The sequence below is a fragment of the Strix aluco genome, chromosome 14, assembly GCF_031877795.1.
Source record: "Strix aluco isolate bStrAlu1 chromosome 14, bStrAlu1.hap1, whole genome shotgun sequence".
Lineage (NCBI taxonomy): Eukaryota > Metazoa > Chordata > Aves > Strigiformes > Strigidae > Strix > Strix aluco.
This window is the reverse complement of record NC_133944.1, coordinates 15473605-15499302: the sequence shown is the minus strand read 5'-3', so window position 1 is coordinate 15499302 and position 25698 is coordinate 15473605. Positions and strand designations below refer to the sequence as shown.

At 41.2% G+C, this 25698-nt stretch overlaps 2 protein-coding genes and 1 long non-coding RNA gene across 8 annotated transcripts in view; 2 read left to right on the top strand and 1 right to left on the bottom strand.

Annotated features, from left to right (window-relative positions):
• The first annotated feature begins 573 nt into the window (after positions 1–573).
• SIAH1 (siah E3 ubiquitin protein ligase 1) lies at positions 574–23675 on the top strand. 6 transcript variants are annotated; one of them, XM_074839770.1, is made up of 2 exons: positions 574–796; positions 19128–23675. In XM_074839770.1, the coding sequence occupies exon 2, from the start codon at positions 19130–19132 to the stop codon at positions 19976–19978; it is 849 nt and encodes a 282-aa protein (XP_074695871.1). In that variant the 5' UTR covers positions 574–796; positions 19128–19129; the 3' UTR covers positions 19979–23675. The 6 variants fall into 6 exon arrangements, with proteins under 6 accessions (XP_074695871.1, XP_074695870.1, XP_074695875.1 ...); XM_074839769.1 differs by lacking the exon at positions 574–796 and adding an exon at positions 15750–16006; XM_074839774.1 differs by lacking the exon at positions 574–796 and adding an exon at positions 16020–16150.
• LOC141929897 (uncharacterized) lies at positions 7755–10941 on the top strand. Its single transcript, XR_012625135.1, has 2 exons — positions 7755–8230; positions 9204–10941. It is a non-coding gene; the product is annotated as an uncharacterized LOC141929897 (long non-coding RNA).
• A 167-nt stretch (positions 23676–23842) lies between the features above and the next one.
• The window catches only part of LONP2 (lon peptidase 2, peroxisomal), a 47414-nt gene continuing 45558 nt past the window's right edge, over positions 23843–25698 (bottom strand). Inside the window, exon 15 of the mRNA XM_074839768.1 lies at positions 23843–25450. Coding sequence (XP_074695869.1) covers positions 25229–25450 — 222 coding nt within the window. The 3' untranslated portion in view covers positions 23843–25228. The remainder of the gene's footprint in view (positions 25451–25698) is intronic.

Here is a 25698-nt window from a genome sequence, read left to right as displayed (position 1 = left end):
TGGACGTTACCGGCCTCTGTAAAAAAGGCCCCTTCGCAGGGCTCTTTCATTTTTTTAAGACAGAATCAATCGCCCTTGTGCCAGGTCCCAGCTGGGCCTTTGAGGCCTGGAGCCCGCAAATGTCGGCCTGCCAAAACCCGGGCTTTCCGCGCAGGAGTGCTCCCGCTGACCAGGCAGGGGCCGCCGCCGCGACCCACCGGGCGCGGGAGGGCGAGAGCCGGGCCTGCGGCCTCTTCTCTGCCCCGGGACGCGGCGCCGCGCCGGGCTCGCTCGCTCTCGGGGCCGCGGGGGAGCCGGGTGGCCCCGGCGGGGCGCGGCGGCGGCACAGGTAAGAGGCGGCCTCTCCCCGGCCCCGCGGAGCGGGCGAAAGCCCGGAGGGGCCTGAGGGCCGCAGGCAGCCGGGCACCAGCCGCGCAGGCTCCCCGCGGAGCGGAGCAGAGCGGAGCGGCCTTTGTTCCCCGGCGCCGCCGGGCAGCGCAGCGCCGGGAGCGGGGCCGCCCGGCCCGCGCGCCGCTGCCGGGTGCGCGTGCGCGGGGGCGCTGCCGGCCGCGCGCTGCCGCCCGCCCGCCTCGGGAGCGCGCCTGGCAGGCAGGAGAGCTCCGCCGCAGCTGGCGCGCCCCCGTGGCGGTGTCTCCTCGGCCGGCGGCGAGAGGGAGGGAGCGCGCGGTCGGTTCGGGCGGTCGGGCCGGGCACCGAGCGTCTCGGCTAGAGCGGCGCAGCCAGTCGCCCCGCAGCCCGCACGATCGGGGGAGCCAGGCCGCCTCAGCGGGGTCCTTGCCCAGCCCAGCGCCCACAGGTGAGCGCGCCGCGGGGGGGAGGCCGGCTCGCGGCCTCGGAGGGGCGAGAGCGGCTCGCCCGGTGGGGGGCCCCTCTCCCCGCCCGGCCGCCAGCGCGGGGGCTGCTGCCCGCCGCACGCGGAAGGCCCCGGCGCGGCCGCGGGGCCCGGCGCGGCGGCCGCAGAGGAGAGTCCGGGACAAGGCCCCGCCGCGGCCTGAGCGCCGAGCCTGGGCGTCCGGTTTCCTGCTGGCGGCCGGGCCCCGTGCCGCCGCCGCCCGCGACGGGGTGGGGGGGTGGGGGGCGGCTAAGGCAGCCCGGCCCGAGGGGAGGGAGCGAGGCGCGGCGGTGGGGCCCTTCGCCTCCGCGGCCGGGCCTGCGGGCCCCCGGGGGGGCGAGGAGGGGGGCGGCGGCGGCGGGCGGCTCCGAGCCCTTCTGCCGGGCTATTGTGCGCCAGGCGGAGGCGGCGGCCCGGCCCGGCGGCTGCGGAGGGCCCACCGCGCGCGGGCCTGCGCCGCCTCGGCCGCGGGGCTGCCCCTTTGTGGGCCCGGCCGCGGCCTCGCCGCGCCGTGCGCTTTGTGCTGGCGGGAGCGGCGCGGGGCCCGGCGCCGGCTGCCGGCGCCGCGAAGGTCAGCTGGGCCGCGGCGGCGGCGGGGGGAGGCGGGGGCGGCCTGCCGCTCCGGGCCCCGGTGGCGCCCCTCTGCCTGCCTCCCGGCGGGCCCAGCCGTAGCGCGAAACAGGTTGCCGGAGTAAATGGGCCGCTGGCTGCCCCTCCGTGACATTTCCGGGGAAGGCTGCCGTCTCCCGCTCCTCTAGTCCGGTGAGAGCGAAGAGTGGGGGAGATTCTTGCTCATCCCACGGCTTCCCCTGCGAAATTAGAAGGCTGGAGACCTTCGCTCATTTCTCTTCTCCGCGGCTTTAAAAGGGTAGCAAACAATAGCGTTTGTAGCCAAAGGCAAAGCATCCTGAGTATTTCTTCAGGAGAAGAACCAAGTTTCTTTTCCGGTGGTGAACTGGTGGCATTTTCATTGTAAGCTCACGTTTCATTTGTAAGTGTAAACATACAGTATTTCTCCAATGTTCTCTATTCAGTCTCTGTTTCAACCGGTGTGGGTGAATACTACCTTTTCTCTGTAGTAAGCAGTTTACTCGTATGCTAAATAAATAGATAAAGTGACTTAATTTGTTTAACGTGGCAGATGAGTGGATGTTAGGAAGCTCATAGCTGTTTGGACTAGGTCATGAAGGACATGAGAGGTGCCACGCAGGGGACATAGTTTCAGTTGTCTGTTTATCTCCCTTCTAAACTCTGAGGCTTAGCACAGTGCATTCCAGAGGGGGAGGAAAAATGGAAGGGACGCTTCTCAACCCTGAGGTATTCGGGCTGGTCTTCACGAAGATTTGAGGTCCTGGAATACAGGTAGACTACTACAGAGGCTGTTAGGATAAAACTTGGATCTCTGGACTAGTCATCTGTTGCTGAGAATAACTTTTGGGAGTATACCTAAAGATTAAATCAATTAGTTCTACTTGTATCGTTTGTTCTGCACTGTAACATTGATGTAGTAATGGAGCGCTAGAAATGATAATTTTGTAAACTTCAATGAAAACCAGTGTTCTTAAATAGCTTTAGCACTTCTTCACCGCAGTGAAAAATTATACAGGAAAGCACAAGGGTAAGAGTTATCCATCAGTGGTATAGTTTCGGGAATTCTGAAACTGGTGAAATGATGAGTATTTTGTTCCTGAAAGTGCACGTCATGACAAAGTATCTTGTCCGTTAATCTATCATTTCTGTTGGTAAGGTTTTAATGCTGTAGTCTTAATTAGACTGTACTGGAGGAGTTAGCTCCTTCATTCAGTGGCTCCAGCTAAGTAGGTGTGAACTAAGGAAAGTAAATATTTTAAATAACACAAGTACCTGCCATACTTAGGTGTGAGTATAGTTGCTGCTGCCTGCTTAGTGTGATTTGAGAAAGAGGTACTGCCCAGACATCAAAGACACCTGCTTTTAATGCAGAAGAGGGGGGAGCATGAGTGTGTTCACAGAAGAAACAACTCTTTTTGGTCTGAAAACTCAAAGAAATCAAGTAGGACAGTTTTATGAAATCTGGGCTTCACATGAAACGTTCTGGAAGACTATACATGCAATTCCTATGAGAAACATGATGTTCTTAGAATTGCTTTGCTTTATTTGTCTGCTTGTAATAGTATTTGCAGTCTTGTAACTGTCAGCTTTAAAAGTTGGACTAAGTTTTGCCAAATAGATTATTAGTGCATGTTTTGCTTTAATGGTTGTCTCATTTTCAGGAGCTAAGCTGAACCAGAACAGTCAAGGTAAATCAATGGTATCTGAATTGTGTTCCCAACTGCTGACTGTAGTTACCCGAATCCCTGGTTGGTGCAGCTAAGTGCTACCTGCTGCAGAGAACAGTAGCAGTCAAGTAAGGATGCTGGCAAGCTCCAGTTCATCTCAACCATCACTTAGGGCCTAAAGCTTAGGATCTCCTCTCTGAAGTTTACAGTCTTAAACAGCATGAACATCGTAGATGCAGGAGATAGTTTTTAGTGGATTTTTTTCTCTTTTGTTGCTTTGGGTTTTGAAGGAAAATCAGCATTAAGAGAAGTGAAAACTAGTTGTGATTTAAAAAGAATAGTAAGATATCTCTTTTGACTAACAGAAATGCACGACAGGTGGAGACATATTGTTATCTTAATAAAATGCTTTGTTTCATTAATAAGAAAATCTGTTGTGAGCAATTTACTCTTTTTTTCAAAGTGTATGTGTACTGTTCATGTCTTAAATATACACTGTCATGATAAAAATGTAATTTTGGTGTAGGTCTTCCGTGTACAGTATCACATTGTGGACTAGAAATGAAGAGATGTGTAAATACTGTGTTGTTACCATGAGATCTTACTGCAGGTTTACCTGAGTTTTTCCTATTAGCACTTAATTGCATGTAACAAAAATCTTCCCAAGTCATTGACTTGGGGTTGTTTTATACCATGTATAGCGTGTTTAGCTGTTAAATTATGCTAGGTAAAGAAAGAAGACAAAACCTAGCATTAATGCCCCACTTCATATATATATATATATATGTATGTATGTTTTCTAGTTCTGATCCAGACTGCATACTATGTTTCTGTAATGTCCAGGACAACTATTTTAAATATATGCCTGTTTGACTTAATCTATAAAATGGTGATTCTTCGTGTTATCACAGGAATAATGAGAGATTTGGTTACTAATTCCACAGTACTTTAATCAGATAAAGTGCTAGATAATTACAGTTAACCAAATGGTGCACTTCTGATTTTGACTTGTTTCTCTTTGTAGAAGCTAAATACGGAAGCTGAGGTTGGCTGTGTTTTCAAGTGGGGAAATAAAATATTACTTGAATGGTGAAGACAGTATTTGTCCTTTTACATCTGGAAATACATTTCAAAAAAATACTGTAGATATATTCCTATAGGGAAATTCATGTAAAAGAAGCAGCAAATTCATCTACAGGCAGTTGTTGTTGACCATTTCCTTTTTTGTTTGTCTTATCTAGAAATAGGTTTGTATCTTTTCTTGAAACAATTGATGACCTTGCTGAGACATGAAGAAAACCAAGGAGAGTGTGGTGATAACTTCTGCTGCTTAAAGAATTAGTCATCAGCTCCTTTAAAGTGAAATAGCAGTTCTTTGAACTTTGGTTTGTGTGGCATGAAGTCTTTAAGTTAATATTTTAAAGTTCTTTCCTACAGTTCTTGCATATAGTACTAAATGGAGTAAAAATTCATTTAGTCTTTGATGAAAGACCACAGTGGCTTTTCAGTGTTTGTTTTTTGAACGCTGTCAAGGAGGAGCATTTAGAATGCCACACTTTTTAACAATTATTTTCAAATACGTGTTCAAATGAAATATGTCAAAGGAAAACTATGTATGAAGGCAAATTCTGTGTTAAATTTTGCTAATGTACAGATTGTCAAAAGGTTGAAAGGTTTTAACCGGACTAGGTGTATTTGAAAACAATTTAGTGTTAAATTAGAGGAAGAAAAGCTTGAAAATAGATTCCTTTATGTAAAAATTGCTAGAGCTGGTGTCTAGCTTAGAAACGTAGGTCTATTAAAAGGCTTATCTTTGTTGTTTCTGTTTACTCTGTATTCCAGATCTTCCATGAGGGAAGGTTCTATGTCTTCTGTATTTTGCAAGGGGATGACAACTGAAGTATGAGGTTTCTAAGTTCTGTTTTGTAAATCTTAGTACGTGGTGCTTTATGCTAAAATGTGATGTGGGTACTAGTTTGAAGTGGGTTTTAAAAGTTAGCTTTTCCTGTGATTTTTCTAAAAGTCAGTTAGCATTATTTCTAAAGTATGTGGTTAGTTGCTGTTAACACATCAGTGTTAGGAAAGAAGAAATAATAGAAGACGTAGCACTGCACAAGCTGTAGCACATCCAGGGTACAATTCTGCAGTAGCTAAAGACAGTTTCTGTTCAGTCTGCCAGTGATAACTTGCAGTGTTGTTGTCACCAGTGTGAATGTGAAATTGTCCATGTTTAGTTGAAAACTAATTGCCTGTGAGGAACGGGTAACTATTACCTGGTTTGCTTCCCAGAGTAGCTTGCCACGTGGTAGCATAAGAGCCAGTGCTGCTGCAAGAGATGTCATCCTCTGTCATCGTGGGTGCGCTCGGGATCAGTATAAGTGCAGGCTTACAGCTAAGAAAGAATGGTCTCGTCCTCCGTTGCCAACGTGTTTTTGGTGTCTTCCTGGTGTGCCAGTGTAAGCACTCATGTAGTTGCGCAAGACTGATCTTGCTGAATACGTTACCTTAAAGAGAAAGAAAACTAATGGGTAAAAGGCAGGCAGCACAACCATTCATTTTGGTGGCAGCTTGCTTTTGTTTGTTGTAGAGATGGTGGAATTGCACTGTGACCTACTGTGTGTGCGTGCCTGGAGTTGTGGAGCTTGTATCTGGTGGATTGTTCTTTGTGCTGTAGAGGAACCATTTTCTTCAGTTGTTTGTAATGGTATCTGAAAGCTCTTGAGAAATAGTGTAACTGAGCAGTTCTCAAAAGTGCTATTAAAATATTTTAAGAACCTTTAAAGCATGTAATGTTGCTGCTTTCTCTCTGAAACATAATGTCTATAACTCTGTGTATCAGCGTAGAACCAAGGCCTTAATCCTGTCCTCAGATCTCTGATGATTTTTTAAAATTATTTTTTTTTGAAACCTCACTACCTCCAGTTAATTTTTTGACCAGACATAGGACTCAGAATTTGCTACAGTCTTATGATCAGATATTTTAATCTTAAATTACTTAATGTTGGTTTGGAAGCCATGTTTGAAACATGCTTCGATATGCATTTGTGTTGACACATATATAACCCCACTTTAAGGTGTACAAGATAAACTTCTTATGTTTAATTAAAGCTAGTTTTGAAATTCATGTAAACTTGTTCACTTGCCTATATATAAGCCTTGAGTCTTGTTCCTTTCCTCCTTATGTGCATGTGCACAACACTTCTTGTAAAAGCTGTGTAAATGCTCTGCTCAATATTTTGATTTCTGAATGGCTATTTATTTTGAAATATACATACACATATGTGTGTAATACGTACACACACCAAATCATTAGGGTCACACAGTTACTTTAATTCACAGGACTTTTCCCCCCTTTTTGTGCATGAAGGTGTTAAAGCAGTTGAGAGTTAATTTGTGTAGGGTTCATCTCCACATGGCCAATATCTGTGTGATTACACAAGTACATTAAGGATGTAATTTGAAGACTGGTTGCACAGGTGTGACTAGGGAATAATTTGGCTGGCAGATGTTGATGGTGTACTATAAAATTTTAGTCTGGCTTTGTGCTAGGTCAAGTATAATCATTAGAAAGGAAATTTTACAAATGAAAAGTATGCATTCCATAATAGAAGTTGAGATGGACGTTCTTCTAAAACAGCATCTGTAAAGCAGTAATTTTAAGAGCACTTCTATGTGTATTAAAACCAGCTGGTGCCCTAAACAACTTTATTTTAAAATCAGGTGTTCCTTTTAAGGAAGAGTTGTTGTTCCTTGTACAATCATAATTCTTCAATGGATGTACAGGTGTTCATCTACTAAAGGAGTTGAGTGTGGGGAAAACTATTATTTCATGAAGGCTGTTCCTTAATATGCATATGAGGAAGTAGACTTGGGGTTGCCTGTGAAACTAAATTTTTTATTCCCTAATTTTTGAATGCTTGATCTTCTAACTTAATACATTTTTGTAACTCTCCTATATAAAGAAAAACGCTAAAAAGTTCTGAAGCTTATAGTTATGCTCTAGATAGGGAGTCATTGTTAGGATTTGATGTTCGAGATTTGGCACTGCAACATAAACTCAAGTTTTGATTTAACTACGTAACAGAAGGGATGACAATATTTTGTGGAGAAGGATGTAGTGATAGGTGTTGAATTTAGAAAGTGCTGATAAAGAGAGGATGAAGTGGCAGAAACATACATCTACTCCTGCAATTTCCAAACCATTTATATTATCCAGGGTTTTATTTTCTGATGCAGACTCAGGCCTGACTTCAGAGTGATTATGGTTGAATTTTAATTTTGTATGCCATGCAGCATTTCCCAAGCAATACATGTAAGTGAAATAGTGAGTGCATTTTACTTAGCATTTAAGATGTACCTGATCTGAATTTAATGGCAATAAAAGAAACTATAATTCTTTTACCTGAGAGCTCTTTTTCTGCTAAATTTGAATCACTTGCTTCAAAAGCTGGGTAGTTGGATCTTCACAAAGAAAGCTGAGGGAATTTTTTTGGTAATACAGTGTTAAGAAAGGTTACTTAGTTTGCTTTCTGTGAAATGTCAATATGGAGTTGAGGTCTCAGAAGGAGGCCTTCAGATTAGATACAATAGAATTAGTGAGAAGAGTGTTGCTAATGTCTCCCTAATTTGACTCTTTGATGTACAAAATATTAGAATGAATAGAGGGCAGTTACCCATATGTGAGCAGGAGTTGGAAAGTAAACAGTGATTGAAGTTTGGCTATTGCTGACTGTAAAAACAGAGATACTGAATAATTTAACATATTGTCCTTTAGTGTATAATGATATTTAGTTATTAGTAACCTAAAGTAAATTTGAATAGGGTCTACAGAGTTAATTTAGTATCCTTATCAGGTTAATTCATTCCCTTTTGCATTAATGTGTGAGATTTGCAGCTACTTATGGTATTTTAAAACCTGTAAAAGGAAGGGAAGTGCTTGCCTGTGGTGACTCAGAAACTTGTGACAGAGCAGGAATTAGACCCAGGTCTCCCAATCCACAGACTACTGCTCTAGAACCACTAACCTTTTTTTTTTTTTTTTTTTTTCCTCCCCAGGTTTCAGGGATTGCTCAATCTTTTCATGTAACATGGTGGTCTGTGGAGTCAGCAGTTCAAACCGTTTCTGTTTGCTGTGCCTCAGGTTGATAATACTTGCTGGACGAGTGCTCTTATTTGTGAGATAAAGGCACATTCTAAAACTGATGTTTTCATAAAAAGCAGTAGAGCTGTTGTTCTGTGCAGGTAGACTTGTCAGTAGCCAAGTTTGAGAATTTGAGCAACATTGTAATAACGATTTTTAAAAAATGGTGGCAGTTGAATCCTTGTGCAGCAATACTACAGAAACAGCTGATTCAGAACTGATTAGTGGGGAAAACTTAAGTCACTTAAGTGTATTGGTTTTAATGTGGAGGCACATGTACTTCAAAGAATGGATGCTAGAAACTCAAGACATGTAGAAGATAAATGTTTAAAGAAATGAAGTACTGAAAAGTTTGGAACCATCAGAAATATGAAAATGCCACTGTGGTTTTGCACTTTTACTAAGGTCTCCTATTTGTTACAATGTAAATAATTTCAGTGCTCTTTATTTTCTACCCTCAGTATATCAACAAAGTACAAAAACCTGTGTCTTGTCTTAGATTTCCATAACTTTCCATTTGAATTAGGTATCCACAGGATAGGATAGGAAAATCTTACTTCCAAAATGTAGAAATGTCCATTTTGAAAATACGGGCTTCATCCTTTACGTTTAAAATGTTGTGTGTTTTATTGTCTTTGTGGTGTGTATGATAAAATAAAGACATTATCTGACATTCTTCTAAATGCTCTTGCTCCTGAAGATTAAATATCTGGATTTAAAAAAAACCCAACAAACTTGTAAAAACTCTCCCTCAAAATGACTTAGAGATTCTGTGTAAGTACGAGAAGTTCTGAAAAATTAGTAGTTTCTGATGAGTTAAAAGTTAGGCTTCCAGTGTCACTACTCAGTGCTCTGTGATGTTGGATGTACTTATGTGTCGATTTCATGTTTGACATACCTTGGGGCACCAAGGTCTGTACTCTGAAATCAGTGTCTGAGTTCTCCAAGTGCTCTATGTGTTTGCCCTCCGCAGGTCAGATTGCCATGCTTCATAGGGCTCCGCTGTCATCAAGGCTGCGGGCAGGAATACAGGACAAATCAAGGATTGCAAGAATAAATTATTATTAAAGAGGGAAACATATATGAACCTAAGCAATGCACAAGATGAAGAGATCTTTATAAAAATAGTCAATGTACGTAATCCTGTCCCGACTCCTCCTGCAGAGTGGCTTTCTGTGTCATGATCAGCCTCTTTTATAGGCCAGGCCCTCCTTGATCAGGTTGGGTTATTTTGATCGTCTGCTCCCTAGTACTGTTTAGTTATGCAGGAAAAATATTGAGCATAAGATAGGTCTTGAATTTGAATTGGAATAGTTATCACAGAAAGACTTTGTATGTGGAGACACATCAAAGTACAGGTACTTCTTTTAGTTTAGCCTTATTGAATTAAGGTAGGCACTTACATGCCACACCCTCTTCCCTGTGTCTGCCACAGACACAGGGATGGTGATGCAATATTGCAGGGCAGTTACAGTATGCTGTGAAGAATATAGTTTTTGCAAAATCAGACTGAGGAGAGAAACACAGTCCCCAAATTGTCACAGTTGGTAGGATTTGCTGTTAACGTTTACAGAGGGGGTTTTTTCCTCTCTTTTTAAACTAATAGAGTGTAATCGTATACAGAGCCCGTCTATGACATCTTGTAGAACAGAATTAAGTGCTTCCTGCTTTAGCTACTTCTGAATGGTAGTATATGTTACAGCATGAAAAATAACTTGCTTTTTTTTTTTTTCTTTCCCCCCCTCTGGTGTTGTTCCTAATTCATTTTGTAGCTAATCCTCCTGTATGCCTGCAACATGCTATGTCTGGAACTTTTTAAGGGGTATCTGTCTACCTGTGTTTATAGAAATTACTGGGCTGAATTTTTGTTGGAAGATGATCCTGGTGCAGCTCAGTTCAGTGTGCTCTGTGCACAGTGAAAGGAAATAAGATATTACTAAAAAATAAAACCTGTTTTCTCTGTTATTTATTGTTTGCATAGAGTTGTCTGTATTTTCATATGAAGTTTTTATTTTGTTAGATTCTGTGGTTTCTGCCATCTTTATTTTGAAACCTGTACTTCTGCTTTATCTCAGTTAGCTTTACTGTGCTCCAAGTATGGCAGGCTGCAGAAAGGCATGTTCAGTTTGGTATCTGAGAAGGCTAGTGTGGGACAGCTGCTGTTTTGAGCTCATACCATAGTTTATCATGCTATAGGTTCTGTGTGTGGGCATGCTAGGGGTTCAGGTGTCCTATGTCAAGGAAGGCTCTGGCCATTGACTGACTACTGATACTGGGACTGAGGATACAGAGCTAGTGAACGGAGAAAAGAAAAGGCTTCTGTCACAGAGCACCACTTCAGGTACAGTGCAAGAGTGTGCACTACACAGCTTTGAGCAGTGTTTCTGTATCGCCATCTTCATGCCTCTGTTGTAGGTGGCATTTGGCAGTGTCAGTGAGATAAGTTACTTGCTTGTTTTTAAAAAGGAAAGATATGGTAAAGTCCAATTTGGAAGTGGTCCATGATCTTTTTAATGCAAGGGTTTTGATTTGTATTTACAGAATGATTCTTTTCCTCTGTATTTTCATTTATATAATGGAAAAGGTGGTTTTGCTAGCTAGTTTGTGGCTTAACTTTCTTTCATTAGATTGCCAAATATCAATAATTTTTGCTGTTTTTGCTTATACCAGTTTATTTAATGTATTGCTGCATTTTCTTTTTCTAGTACTGGTATTTGATAAGTTCTTTTATAGCTTGAATTTTCAGAAATTTGCTTTATAGTTCCCCAGCTTTTGTTTTCTGTCCTGCTTCCTCGCCTTCCGAGCTCAAAAGATGGGGGAGATAAACATTCTATTTTGCTTTATAATTTGTTGATGGTCTGAATTTACAAAGAAATCTGTTTCCTCATTTAATGCTACATGTAATATAAGATATGAAAGCTGGGATGTTCTCTGTTTATATAGCACAGAGTGGTTCAAACTCAGGTTTTTTTAGTTTTCATTCTAGAATGAAATTTGGGGTTCTATCAGTTAGTTATTTTTCTCTCTGAACTTTGTTCCTCGGCTTGCCTTTCTTTGCAAGACTGGAGTATCATAGCAGTATAGGCTTCAATATTCAATGATAACTTGGATCTTGATTCTCTAGAATATGGAAAATCCTGGTTGGCTAGAGTACAGGTTACTCACTGTTTTAAATTGATGGAAGTTCTTTGCTGGACTTAAAAATGAATGCTGCAGTCATGGCAGCAGTTGCTTGCTAATATGATTTTTATGTGGTTGTTGTATATCTTCTGTAGGACACTGTTTCTTCTTAATTTTACATTATAAAGTTGTTGGAAAGAAAATCTTTGATAGCTAGAAAGATACATCTCCTGGGTTGATGTTTAATATTCCAGCATAGATAGGCAGGAGGAATAGTTAATGATAGTGATAAAGCAGAAGTCAAACAGTGCTAGCCAAGGCTGAAGTTTTTGTGTTGGAGTAGAAACAGGTCACTATAATTTGATGGGTGTAATGATACTGTTTGTGTTTCCATAGTGCTGTTTGTATCTGCATCTGCCACATAGTATGTGTTGGATTTGGAGGAGGTCTGGATTGCCCACTAGCAGTGACTCAATTGGTGATTATGTTGTGTACAAGAGAACATGTATGATAGCATCAGAAACATTGCGTGTTAAGGTCTGGTGGTTCACTGCAGAGGTAGCCATGAAGAGAATGACTGATTCCATGATTATATAAATCCACTGGGATTTCCTTTCCTGATGACTGGGAAGAGGGGTTGGTAGGGAGTGTCTTGAGGTGCAAGAACAAAACTACCTGCAATTTCAGGCAGGCTGGGTAACTACAAGGTGATGGAAATTGTAATTTTGTATGAAAAGGAGATGAACTGGACACGTGACATTTTGGAAAAGGAAATCATCATGAGACTTGCCTCGTTTTTGTAAAATTTTTTGTCTTGTTTTATAATATTCTGTTACATTGGATTGCTCTGGCTTTTGGTTATTACGCAGGAAAAGAGAAGCCCTGACATGCATGAAATAACAAATAGTACATAGTTAAGGGCACCAAAGAAAACAGTGTCGGGAAGGGTTGAAAAAAAAAAATTCATGAATCAAAACCACAGTGTATAGACACTAAATTGTGTTATGTGGTTGATCGATAATTTATGTCAGAACTGTCTTCTAAAAGTTTTGAAGTAGGCCAGTAGATACAGGGGCTGTGTATAAGCAGGGATGTACTTTTCTGTGTCCGATGTTGTCAGATTTGCAGGAGCAGACATGCATTTGATACTAACTGTGCCAGGCCTTTGTGATCTAACATCACCAAAGAGCTGTGAGAGATAAATTGATAGACTTCAAAATGGAAAAACCCTGGCCCCCAAAATGTCCTTTTAAAATGTAAATAGAAATTAAAATATTAATTTTTAAAAAATATTCACAAGCTATTCTCTGAGACGCTTGTGTATAATACACTTAATGTTACGTGTGTTTGCTGAAGTGTGATTTTGGTAGTGGTGAGGGCAATATATAATATTTTCACTAAAACCTGGTAAAACCTTTTTCCCTTCTGTTTTGCTGTACATTGATGATGCAAGAGTGCAAGAGGGGACAACAGAAAGGTTAGATTCCTTGGAAAAATTATTTTCAGAAATAGTAAGTACATGTAGTGGAAAAGCTGGCTTTTCCATAGTGTTATAGATGTTGTCCTCAGCAGTTTAAGGCTTTTTGTAATTGAGCAGCTGTGGTACAAAAACATGGCATCCTAAGATTTTTTATTATAAAATTAACCTAATTCTACTTTAAAAATTGCAAGAAAGTTCCCTACTTAAAATACACTGGGACCCCTTTTTAATTGGAACAAAGTGTGCTTTTTAATTACCTTCATTCTCAAGATAATATCCACTTGGGACTTCTCTATCAGTAATACTGCAGTTTCTTGGGCATGATATTATGTACTTTGTGTACACTTGTATATGTGTGCACACACCCACACCCCATTCTTGTTTCTAAATATATGCACACTTTTTTTTTCTGTTGCATTCATGAAACCTTCCTTCTGCTGGCAAAGAAACATTGCTGACTCTTTTCAATTTATTGTTTATAATATTTTACAAAATATTATAATATTTTACAGAAGTTATCAATATTAAATTCTACAAATATCTAATTGTATTGGCTATTCTTTCTGTATCTTGTAATTTCTTATTTACACCTGTTTAATGAGTATTTTCAGCAGTTCATTTAGCTTTTGGTGTTTGATATTCTTTGGCTTATATGCATCTTGAAATGTTCTAATTTTTCTAACTTCTAGTGCTCTGTAACAGGGTATTGTTTTTAAAAAAGTCTTGTTTTCAAATATGATTGTACAGTTGAAAAACTTGAAAGACTTTGTATTACTTTAATGGCTGTAATGCATTAAGAATGCATTTTGAATGGAAGCCTCTGAATTCAATTAGTTCTGAAATGTGATAGAAAAAAAATTTTATTGCATCACATATAGACATTTGTGATAAGGCATTTTTTTCTGTCCTTGCATCACTCTTCAGTGTCATGAGAGATCTTTTTCCCCTTCTAGCCATTAATTGACTATACAGAAGTTTTGTGGGTTTTTTTTCAAAACTAATTTTCAGTTACTCTCTCAAAAGCAAATTAAATGTTAAACTCAAGTCTAATCTATTTGATATGAGCAAGGATTTTGAAGAAGTGGATGGTGTTAACTTGAATTTGTCAAAGGTGCCCCATATTTCAGTGAATTGCAGGAGATGCGATTTCTAGAATGGTGTCTGAAGCTAACACCTTTGAAAGATGAGAAGCTGAAGAGGGTATCGATCTAGTCTATATACTGTTGTTAATTCCGTGGCATGTGAGGTACATCAGCTTTCTGAGCTTCTCTAGCAACCACTTTCCTTATGTCTGCACTTCAGCTGAGCTTTTTAAACAGTGAACTGATTGCGCCTTCCCATTCGCACTGTAATTTTTTTTTTTTTGCCCATCTGGGGCTTCAAAGGCTTTCTGTCTTCGGGCACTGTCCATTATATTGCAGCCCAGCAAAGAGCATTACAGCATTAGCTGACCTGTCGAAGGGCTCGGGGTTTTGTGTTGGGGACAGCTGCTTTGCTTCAGGAGAGAAAGCCTAGAGGATGTTTCAGACACTTCAGAACACGCTCTTAGTTTCTCGAAAGCCATTTCTGTGCTGGTTTTCTTCAGCTTTTATGTTTTGCTTGGAAACTTTCTTAACTCCTGGCTGGTGGGGATGTTTTGTATTGCGCATTTGGGGATGAAGCTGAAACACCCCTTGTATCGAGTTAGTAGTTCTAGTTAATAGTAATTGGCTGTTATCTGCACATGTTGGTGCTGATAGAAGCCTCCGCAGTCTTCCTTGAACAGACTTGAGTTTCAAATAGTAGGAAAGCATTTTTAAATATAATTTTCTTTACTCAGATACTGTAGCTGTGCCTTTTATGTGACCAAACCAATTTATTGCAGTGTGTTCTTTTGTTGCCTCCCCTGAAACTTGTACTTCCATGATCTTACCATCATTACATCTGTATTCCATAACGCCTAAGCTTTTCTGAGCCAGTGTGTGCATCATGCAAGCATGTTGACTTGGTTTCCAACTCCTTTATCCTTAAAGTGTTCTAATTTTTTTAACAGTCCACATGGATATTCAAATATGCCACATTGTTCCAAATCTGTTGGTCTTGTCTTTTCCTTGAGGTTATAGTGCTTTTGCTTAATTGAATAATATTTATACAAATGGAGAGAAAACTCCACTTGAATGGGTACTTTATAGAATCACAGTGGAAAATGCTAATCTGGGCAGTGTCCTTGAAATAGCAGGAACAGGAAGTGAAGTTCGTGTGTTAGAAGAGTTGGCAATGGAATCCATAGCTTTTAAAGCAGTTATTTAGGGAAGGTGCTCAGAACCGTCAGTCTGTAAGTATCTGAAGAAGAGTTAGGCGTGACACGTGTAAGGCACGGACTGGGGTTCCCGGTGACGTGGGGTGACATGCGAAGGGACCCGTGCGCGAGCGTCCGAGCCAGCGTGCGGGAAGCGGGGCGCTGTGCTGTTCGGAGGCGGGAGCGCGCCCTTCGGGGGCTGCCGGGGGGGCAGAGCCGCCGTCGGGCGGGGCAGGGGGTCGGCTCTCCCGGTTGAGGCCCCGGCTCAGGCGCTGGCGGCGGCGCGGCCGGGGCGGGGTCCCCGTCCTGCGGCCGGGCCGGGCCGGGCCGGGCCCTCCCCTCCCCGCCCCTCCCCTGGGTGCGGATGGCCGCCGGGGCCCGCCCGCGCCGCGCCCGAGCGGGGCCGCCGCGCCCTCCCCTGCGCGCCCCCGGGTCGCGGCGGGGCGGGGCCCAGCCCGGGGCAGCCAATGGCTCGGGCGGGCCGGGCCGGGCCGCCTCAGCCGCTGGCCGGCAGCCGGGCGCGGGGCAGCGCCGGCGGGGAGGAGCCGGCCCGGCCCGGCGAGTTTGGGGAACCATTTTGGGGCGCCGGGCCGGAGCGCGGAGGTAGCCGGTGGATGGCGGCGTGTGCGCGGCCGTAAATGGCGGGGCCCGGGCCCGGGCCCGCAGCGGTAACAGCGGCGGGCGGCGCGGGGCCCCGCCGGGGATGGCGGGGGCGTTCTCCGGGGGCAGCGCCCGGCCCGCGCCCCGCAGGAGGCGCCGCCAGCCCGCCTGGCCCGCGCGGAAACGCCGTGAGCGCCGGGGCGGCCTATGACGGGGAGACCTGCCCCCGGGTTCCCGCGGGCGTGGAAGGGAGTCCTGCGGGCCTGCCTGCCGGGCGGCGGGAGCAGCCGGGGGAAAGGTAGCGGCTCCGCGATCGCCTTGCGCGCAGCTTCTCAGCGGCTTTTGTAGGAGCTGGGAGATCGCGTCCCTCGGGAGATCTCGATAGCGTCTGTGTTTCACCCTTCCCCAGAACGGGCTTGAGAATAGCTGCGTCAACAGGTCGGTGCGTTCTGATGACCTCGAGGACGGCGTTTTTCTTGATGCAGAACTAGAAAACCTCAAAATACGTTTTTCCCTTTTCACTCTTTTCTGTGGGTTAAACTTTTTCAAGTTTGTGCAATCTTTTGCATAATTCATGTTGTAGGAGCTAATACTTTCGAAAATGACACCTAGCGTACCTTACTTTGTCACTGTTGCTTAGGGGCTTATTCCCAGTGCGTGCGAACAAAGATAACATAATAACAAATACTGCATATGGGGGGTTTTACCTGTAATAAAGTTTTTGTAACTAAAAATACCTTTAAACTTTATTTCCGGTTCTGTACTTGTGTTTACTTGGTCTGTAATTGTACGTTTTTGATAGTTTGGTGGGTTAAATGTATTATGCTGTTAACGCTTTTACTTACAATTAACCTGTAGTTTTTAAGATAGCTATAGAAAATTAATTGCTCTGACTTTCCCATCGTGATGCATTATTCATCTTTGTGTTAACAAGAGTGATGAAAACGTAGGCTTTGGGCAGGTTTAGGCTTGGTAAATTACAGTTTACAGCTTTATCCAGTTTCTTCCTTGCGTGCTAATCTCCATGGCCTGGTTCACAGATTCCTGCTCGTTTTCATTCCCTGCTCATTTGGATGGTCCTCAGTTGTGGAAGGTGTGTGTGAAGGCTGGTCACGTACAGAAACGGTGATAGAGCAGGGCTCTATGGTTCTCGTAGCTTAGAAAGCTTAAGTGGGAAGTACATCTGTGCATAAGGTCTTTTGCAAAGTTTGTAGGTTGCTTAATTTACCTGTTGAATGGGCTCTGAGAGGTGTAATTAAAGAAACCAGAGCTCACCCAGCTAGTCAGGCTGCCTAAGGAACTGGTTTAACGCAGTGGTTTTCACCAGTGTTATCTGTGGGTTACTGGGGATCCCTGGATCAGGACGTATAGGTTCAGGTAAGATGAAGCACACACAGACGGTTCCGAAATGTGTGTGTTTACAGTATTTGAAGGGAAACACTTTTAGAATTTTACACATGAATATGCATGTGACTTCTAAGCTCTTTTCAAGCGAACAGCGTGATCAGAATTTGTTCTCCTCTGTACAATTATCCTCCATGTATAATTTGTTCTAGAGCGTAGAACTGCAGTGTGCTGTCATGAGCCTCCCACCTGCGGGTGATGGGGAAGAACAGCAGCAGCGCTCAGTTGTCACAGAGGCCTTATCATTTGAATCCCCTCGCAACAAGCTGGTGTGGCATCACTGCCCCAGAACGCATATTTGATTTGTCACTGGACCTTAAACTTTTCATCTAAGCTGGAATACTTTACAGTAGGAAAATAAGGCCAAAAGATACAAACATCCCTGTCATCTCTACAGTATCAGTTAAGGCCCAGCATTGAAAACCGCTGTATGGGTTTTTTTCTGAAGATGGGAACTGGATGTTTCTAGTCCAACAAGCCTGAGATGAAGGAAGAGACTTTGGAGGGGTGAGATGATGCTGTTATTGGGCATGTGAGACTCATAAAATCAGTGTCTGAATACTGAATCTTAGACATTCATATTTTTCTAGCTCTGGACTGAAGAGGTGCTTCTGTAGAAGAACTTGAGATTGCCTGTCTGTGATTACTTTTTGAATGTCAAGGCATAAGTTCTTTTGCACGTTGGAATCTCTTAGTTGCTTCGCTTTGTGCCCTGAACAGTGCATGTCTTGCAAAAAGCATGCACAGTGTGCTGCTTTGAGGTATCTAGTCCAAGTATGAGTAAGTTGGTGGGTGAAATGATGCTAAATACGGGAAGCTTGCCTATTGCCTAAGATTCCCAGCAAGGAGGTTTATTTTGAGAGCTTTGTACATACGTGACAGATACAGAGCTGGTGTACTTGCAGAGAAGCACTTAAGGTGGTTGAGAATTTTACTGTGTAATGGAAGCCAATTTTGGATAGCATTTTACTTAAGCTACAAAGGTAAGGTTAATTTTTTTCAAAATGGAGTGTTTATTTTTTTTCTGGTAGTAGTAATGATCCTTTTGCACAAGAAGGAGGAGAGTTAGGGGGTGCGGGAGAAAGTGCAGCATCCATAAAATGTTAAGAAATATGGTACTTTTACCACATCTGTTGAACGCTTGAGCGAGCTGCTTGGTCAGACAGATGTTAACTTTTATCTGGGGACATATGAAAGAATAGAACCTCAGTGTAAGCTCCACTGAACCTAAGACTTCATCAACAGTGCCTTTTCACGTTATGGGAAATGTCTGAGTACTTATATGTTAAAATTAATTCTCAAACTTAACTTTCTGAATTTCTTATTTGGGAAATTCAATAAAATAATTGTTTTTCTGGTATCTTCACAAATGGTTTAGTTCTGTTTGCTGAGGCAATAGATGTGCTTTACAAGCTATGGGCCTTAGTAACAGAGTAATGAAAATGAAGAGTCCTGGGAAAAAAGCGGTGTAGTAATCTTCTTAGCTATGTTTTTCTTTGATACTGTGTTTCAATTTTTTTAAAAAAATTATACAGTACACAAGATTACTGAAAAGGTCATATCAGGAAGTACATTTTTTCATTAAAAATGGCTAGTTTCTCATCTAGTGCTCCTAGTTGTTACACATAAGTGATCAGGGTGGAATATTTCATAGATACAATATTAAAACAAAAAACAACCAGAAAACCAACAAATGCCTTTGGGGATTCTGGTTACCTTTTTGGCATATCTTTACTCATCTCCCTTGCAGCTTCCAATAGGTAAATTCCACTTCAGAATAATTAGCAGAACTTCTTCACTTGTTAAATTTGGATGTCATACGAGTGTCTGTATTGTATGCAGCACAACTGATAATCTCTTAAGTAATGTATCCACAGTTTGCATTACATGTTTTTTTTTTGCTTTCGTTTGTGTCTATTTTCTTTAAAAGCTTCTTTGTAAATCAAAAATTAGTGCAGGCAGAGGAAAATAAAATGTGGTTAGATACTCATTCTTTTTTCTCTCTTCTGTTACAGAAATGAGCCGTCAGACTGCTACAGCACTACCTACAGGTACTTCAAAGTGTACGCCATCACAGAGGGTGCCTGCACTGACTGGCACTACAGCTTCCAATAATGACTTGGCTAGTCTCTTTGAGTGTCCTGTGTGTTTTGACTATGTGCTGCCACCAATTCTTCAGTGTCAGAGTGGCCATCTTGTTTGTAGCAACTGTCGCCCCAAACTTACGTGCTGTCCAACTTGCCGAGGCCCGCTGGGCTCCATTCGTAACCTGGCTATGGAGAAAGTTGCCAATTCTGTACTATTCCCCTGTAAATATGCCTCTTCCGGATGTGAGATAACTTTGCCACACACAGAAAAAGCAGACCATGAGGAGCTGTGTGAGTTTAGGCCTTACTCCTGTCCATGTCCCGGTGCTTCATGTAAATGGCAAGGTTCTCTGGATGCTGTAATGCCACATCTGATGCATCAACATAAGTCAATTACAACACTTCAGGGAGAAGATATAGTGTTCCTTGCTACAGACATTAATCTTCCTGGTGCTGTTGACTGGGTTATGATGCAGTCTTGTTTTGGCTTTCATTTCATGTTAGTATTGGAGAAACAGGAAAAATATGATGGTCACCAGCAGTTCTTTGCAATTGTACAGCTGATAGGAACACGCAAGCAAGCAGAAAACTTTGCTTATCGACTTGAGTTAAATGGTCATAGGCGGCGATTGACTTGGGAAGCAACTCCTCGATCTATTCATGAGGGAATTGCAACAGCCATTATGAATAGTGACTGTCTAGTCTTTGACACCAGCATTGCACAGCTCTTTGCAGAAAATGGCAATTTAGGCATCAATGTAACTATATCCATGTGTTGAAATGGCAATCAAACCTCTTCAGGCCAGTGTTTAAAACCGTTGCATTTAATTTAGCAGAAACTAGGGTAACCATCTTTGACTGTCAGACAAATTATGTGGTAGATGGAGGGTAGACATATATGAAGGTAAATAAAAGGAAAGGCTGTTAAATTACAGGAAGCAGTTGCATGTAGTAATACTAATATATTTAAAAGAAGTCAACAGTAAACCACTGAAAATATATATACCCCCAAGATGGGCATCTTTTGTATTAAGAATTGATTCTACAGGATATGTTGTAAAATAATTCTAAAAACTTGTTTGTAGATTGATTGTACTGTTGAAAAGGATACTGTTTCGTGTTTTTGTTTGTGTTTTTTTCCTCCCCCCTTTGACTGACAAGCCATGTTGAGCGGTCTGGTCTCTGACCGCTGCTTCCCCTCCTCCCCCCCACCCCCTCCCCTTTGTAAGTCACTAAATAGTATTGCTGCTGTTTGTGTATATTTTTTGTGTATTTGCTAATTTTTATTAACTTCTAGTTTTTCATTAAATAAATATGACTTTCTTTTCTGTAATTCAGGTTTTTCTCTTTTTTGTATCTTTTTAAAATTAATTACAGGTGTCATCTTTTGATATGCATAATTGCTATGGTAAAACTTATATTTCTGTATGTTTGGTAAATTTTGTCTCTTTCCAGTAGTCAATTCATTGGTGATACTGTTCTTAATTGAGCTATTTTGTGAATGTACTGAACTCGAAAGAAAGGAGTACTTATGTTCAAAGATGTATCAGGAAAGAAAGCTCCTTTAAAAACAGATCTAGATGTTGTTGTACTTTGAGTTATCTTCTAACAAAAATGAACAATTATTAAGAATTTTCTGAATTAAAAAAAAAATCATTCACGTTTCAAATTTAGAGATGCTTAGAAACTTGATTGCATCCTTGTATTTGTTGGTTTTGCAGTACAAAGAAGGTATTGTCTTACACAGTATTTGTAATTATAAAAACACCATTTGTTTTAAAAAAAGGAAAAAAAGGCAGTCAGAATGAGATGTTTTCAGTCTTTTTATATTTGTCATTAAAAGAATACTTGGCAAATTAAAAAAACCCCAACTTTTGCTTTTTGCTTTAGCTCAAAGTTTGACACATTGATACTCTTGCTCAGTTTCTTGTCTTCACATGTTTTGGTTGTTGCTAAAGTAACTGTCTTGAGCTGATTTTTGTATATCATTTTAGTGACATGATACACATTACAATGCAAATAATCTCTTACAGGTGTGATTCACCAGCCATAAAGGCTTTTGAGGAATATTGGGCTTCATGCATATGTGAAAAATTGGGCTTTATGCATATGTGAAAAATTTATCCATGAATATATATGGTATTTGTGTTAGAAAACATCGACATAGAGACAGAAAAAAAGAGTAAGGTGAAAAGCTGTTTCATCTCAAGCTATTTGAAAGAAATCTTTGTCAAACCTAGTAGTAGTGGCCATCTGTTTGGGGAGGTAGTTGGGCTATTAACTACTTCTGTAACACATTAAAATACAGTTCATTTACTGTGCACTGTCTTAACTTTCTTACGAGAAGTTGATCTATTAAGACAACTCTTGTTCTTATTTTGATGCATGATGAGGTAAGTAGTTCTACAGGTAAGGAACATAAAAATCCATCAGGTTGGATTAATAAAGTACTACAGAAATAGTTGGCTTCATGTAGTAAAAGTTTCACTTCTTAAAATGTGATATTTAGGCTGCTCAAACTGTGCACAGATTTTGAGATGTACAGGTACCTTGTGACAGTAGATAAATGCTTCAGAAAATTTTGTGATCTAGCATTTTTTTTCCGTATGAATATACAATTAATTGTTTGCAGTCTTCTAAATTCAGTAATTATTCTCACCTAATTAAGCTTGTCTACATTTACCTCAGGTTTGTCTTCTGGTCTTTGACAGAAACTTGGCTAAATACTTCAAATATTGTTAGAGGAATACACTGACTCACCATCTCACTTGCTCACTCGTGACTGGCTGGCTTGGACTGAAGTTTGCCTGCCAAGGTTATCTGATTTTCAGCTCTGCAGTTTTGTCAAGAAAATCTAGCTCAGAACCTGTAAGAACCCTCCGCAGTCCGATACTTATGATTAGAGAGTAACAGGGCTGCCTAAGCACACGAGTTGTATGAGACTGTTCTCTGCTGCTGCTTGTACTTGGAATGGTTCAACTTGTGTCCCCAAAAGAACTGTGAACCGTAAAACCTTGTTGCACTCATCTGCAGTGATGTTATTTGGGCTGGAATGGGCTGAAGATCAGGACTATACTTTTGAAGGGGACTTCAAAAATTGCATTTGTAATGACCTTTAGAAGCTAATTGGTATGGTCAGGCAGTTGTTTTTCATGTTTTACAGATGACAAATGCTATAGCATAACTATGCTGACTTAACTGTCGTGTAAACTGGTATTACTCCGTTTGGTGTTTAAAAAAAATAATCTGTATAAAACATTTGATGTCCATCATCAGATGGAATGATTTAAACAAATTATACTTAGGCCCAGATCTCCTCTAAAGAGTTTGAGGATCTGGTAAGTCAACTGCACTCTGTTCTATATGAAAAAAGAAAACGTACTAGAAATGTGTACAGTTTACTACCTTATCTAAAATAAATGGTGTATTAAAGCCTGGCATTGTCTTTAATAGATGAAATGAAATGCAGTAGATCTTGCATTTGTTTCCTAGCACTACCTCCATTGTTTTTCATTGCCCTTCAAAAAAAAAAGCCTTAAAAGGAAAATGTTTGACAAACATAGATGTTAATATTTGGGTTCTGTTTTGACACTTCCTGCTAGTTCTTGTTTGCAGTAGTGCTTTAAAATTAAAGCAGGTCAACTGGTTTGTATTGCTGCCTATGCTCTTGTATTATCCAGTATCTTTTTGAAGCTACTGTGATTAAAGCATGAATTGCACTAGTGGGATAGTTTATTATCTGTAGCAATTTACAGTGGGGATAGAGGAAAGGAGCTACCACCGCTTTCTTTTTACCTTTGCTAAGCTTTAGCTATCTTATGGTATATTCTGAGGGACACATGTTTAATATCAGGTCCATTTAACTGTCAGCTGCAAAGCTGAATAATCCCTAGTGTATTGAAATTACTTTTTAAAAGTTCTTTACTGTTCTGGCTTGCTGCTGCACAGATTGTTATTCTTCTTGACAATGTTCAGTGCAAGCAAAAGAAAAGGCACTGAATTATGTCTACATTATCTAACATAACAGATAATGCCTAAGTTTTATTTAAAAAATCTCAACAAAGTAACATAACCAAGTCAGCTCTGCAAGCAGGAACATGAAAAGCTGTAAGTAAATGCCTATTAATACCTTCAGTGTGGCATTAAAACCCTCACCTTTCAGCTAAAGTCCATGTGGACAAGACTTACAAATTGGAGAGGTGTGGCGCACAAAGTTGTTGCTTAACTTTTCTTGGGAACAACTCCCTGTTCTGTAGTAGTGAAATTGCTGTGGAAACTTTTTTTTACAGTACTATCTTTCAAAGAAGTGCATTTTTTTCTCCATGTATAAACAGACTGCACTGGAATTCCATGCATGTTTGTTTTCTCACTAGTGCAAAGTAGTGCAGGATTGTTATTTGATCTGCATTAAGTTTGGTAAAGAATTTTTTTCCCCTACTGGTTTTGATTAAAGGCAAAGCAGCACATTAGTTATCGTACCTTTCTGGTGTTTTACTGATTGTGTAGTTTCTTTGCACTTTCTGTGTTCAAGTATTCTGTAAGGCAGGAAGTATTCTGAGACTCTGTGTGTGTTGCCTCTTGCCCTTGGACCTTGGCTGGTGAATGACTAAGAGTAGAATTCTTCAAATAGTAAACAAAAGGAATTTTTATTTTTATCATTTTATTAGATGAAGTCTTCCATGAAAGTTGTAAAATCTTTTGTAAATCAGGTGCAGAAATACCCATTGAGTTTATTATTATCAGTGCTGTTATGTTCCAGGTAAATCAGCTTCCTATCTATGGAAATTAGAGCAAAACAAACTATTACATTTAATTTATAGGCTGCTTCTATAATAGGCTTTTGTCACTGATATAATTTGCATGTCACAAGCACACCTGAGTTTCAGAATTAAAGAGCAAGAAGCAAATGTAACATACTGGGTTTTCTCTTGTGGTTGACCCTAGTATAAAACATTTAAAAACTCAAGGATCTTACATCACCTAAGTTCAAATTTCTCTCTTCACTAACATTTAAGGGATGACGGGACACTGACAGACTTGCTTAAACCTTAAGTTACTCACAGTATGCAGTACCTAATGCAGTTTAATAATCCAGTATTTTCTTGGCATTGTTTAAATCAATTTAATTTTTATAGGCTAAACTCCAAACGTAGGCATCCCCGAATCAAGTTGATTTGTATCAGGTAAGAATGAAGGACATGCACGCTGACCCTCCAAAATGTTACCAGGCTTTTTCATAAAGGCTTCAAGTATGTTCCACCTGCTTCTGGTGCTGTAAGTACAACTGTGCATACATGAAGTTCAGTGCACGATCTCCCTTCCTACCCAAGAACTAGCACATTTCGGTTCTTCTGGAGTTGCTTCCTGTATTTAGGTTTGAAAAATGATGTCTGCATTGACCTTGCTACAAACTAGAGCTGAGTGCTGAAAGGACTTACTAACTTAATTTAGACCATATTGCTGCTGTTCAAATCCCTTAAGCATATTTTTTAGATTGCAAAAACCTTATTTTTCCTGTGATGCTGCTGCTCCTTAGCGTATTGAATGGTATTTCCTAAGTAAGTAAACTCTTGCACTAAATCAGTTTGCTTTTCGGTAACAACCCCATCTGTTAAGACTCTTCTGCTGTGCTGCATTTGCTGCAATTTGTGTTCTCTAAATATAGCTCACAGAATTGCTATTATTCCCTCTTTGTGGGTGTGTCCTCTTTAAAGATGTAATCAGCTGCTGACATTTATATACATCCATGCCAGATAAGCTTAAGGAATTCTTTCTCAACAGCTTCAGCTTTCTCATGCTTGAATCTATCAGGAAATGAGCATTTTTTTCAAGATTCTTTGTTGATGATAGTAAAAACCAGCAAATGCCCATAAAATGTGGTTTGGGGTTGTTAACTGCTGAAGGATTATTTTGATTTTGATTGCATTTACACCCACATTTAAACAATCAAGTTTAGCTGATAATTGTACTTGATACATACATAGCTGATACTTACTGATCTCTCTTAAAAGTAATCTCAGCCTGTCTGCTTAAAGTTTACTATTCAGACGCTCAACTCTGGGCTTAACTGCAAATCCTCCATCAAAAGCTGCATTAAGAACTTCATCTAGACAGCTTGCCGTAACAAAAGTCAAGTCTTGCCGTACATTCACTGCAATTTCTTCGAGATCTTTTTCATTTCTTCGAGGAATGATAATTCTCTTCAGTCCAGCTCGGTGTGCTGCCAGGACTTTGTCTTTAATTCCCCCAACCTAATAAGGAGAAGAAATGCATATAAAAAAAATTCATGATGCTAATCTAATAAAGTAATTATTGTAACAAATCGCATCAGGAGTTAAATTTTAATGAAAGGTTCTCCCTCCCCCAGTCATTTAGGAAAGCAATTAAAAATGCAGCAGTAGTTTTAGCTCATTATATGCTTAATGAGGGAAGTATGTTGAAATGCTACAGCACCCTTTCTGTAACTGTTAAGAGGAAAAAAAATATAAATCTAGCAATG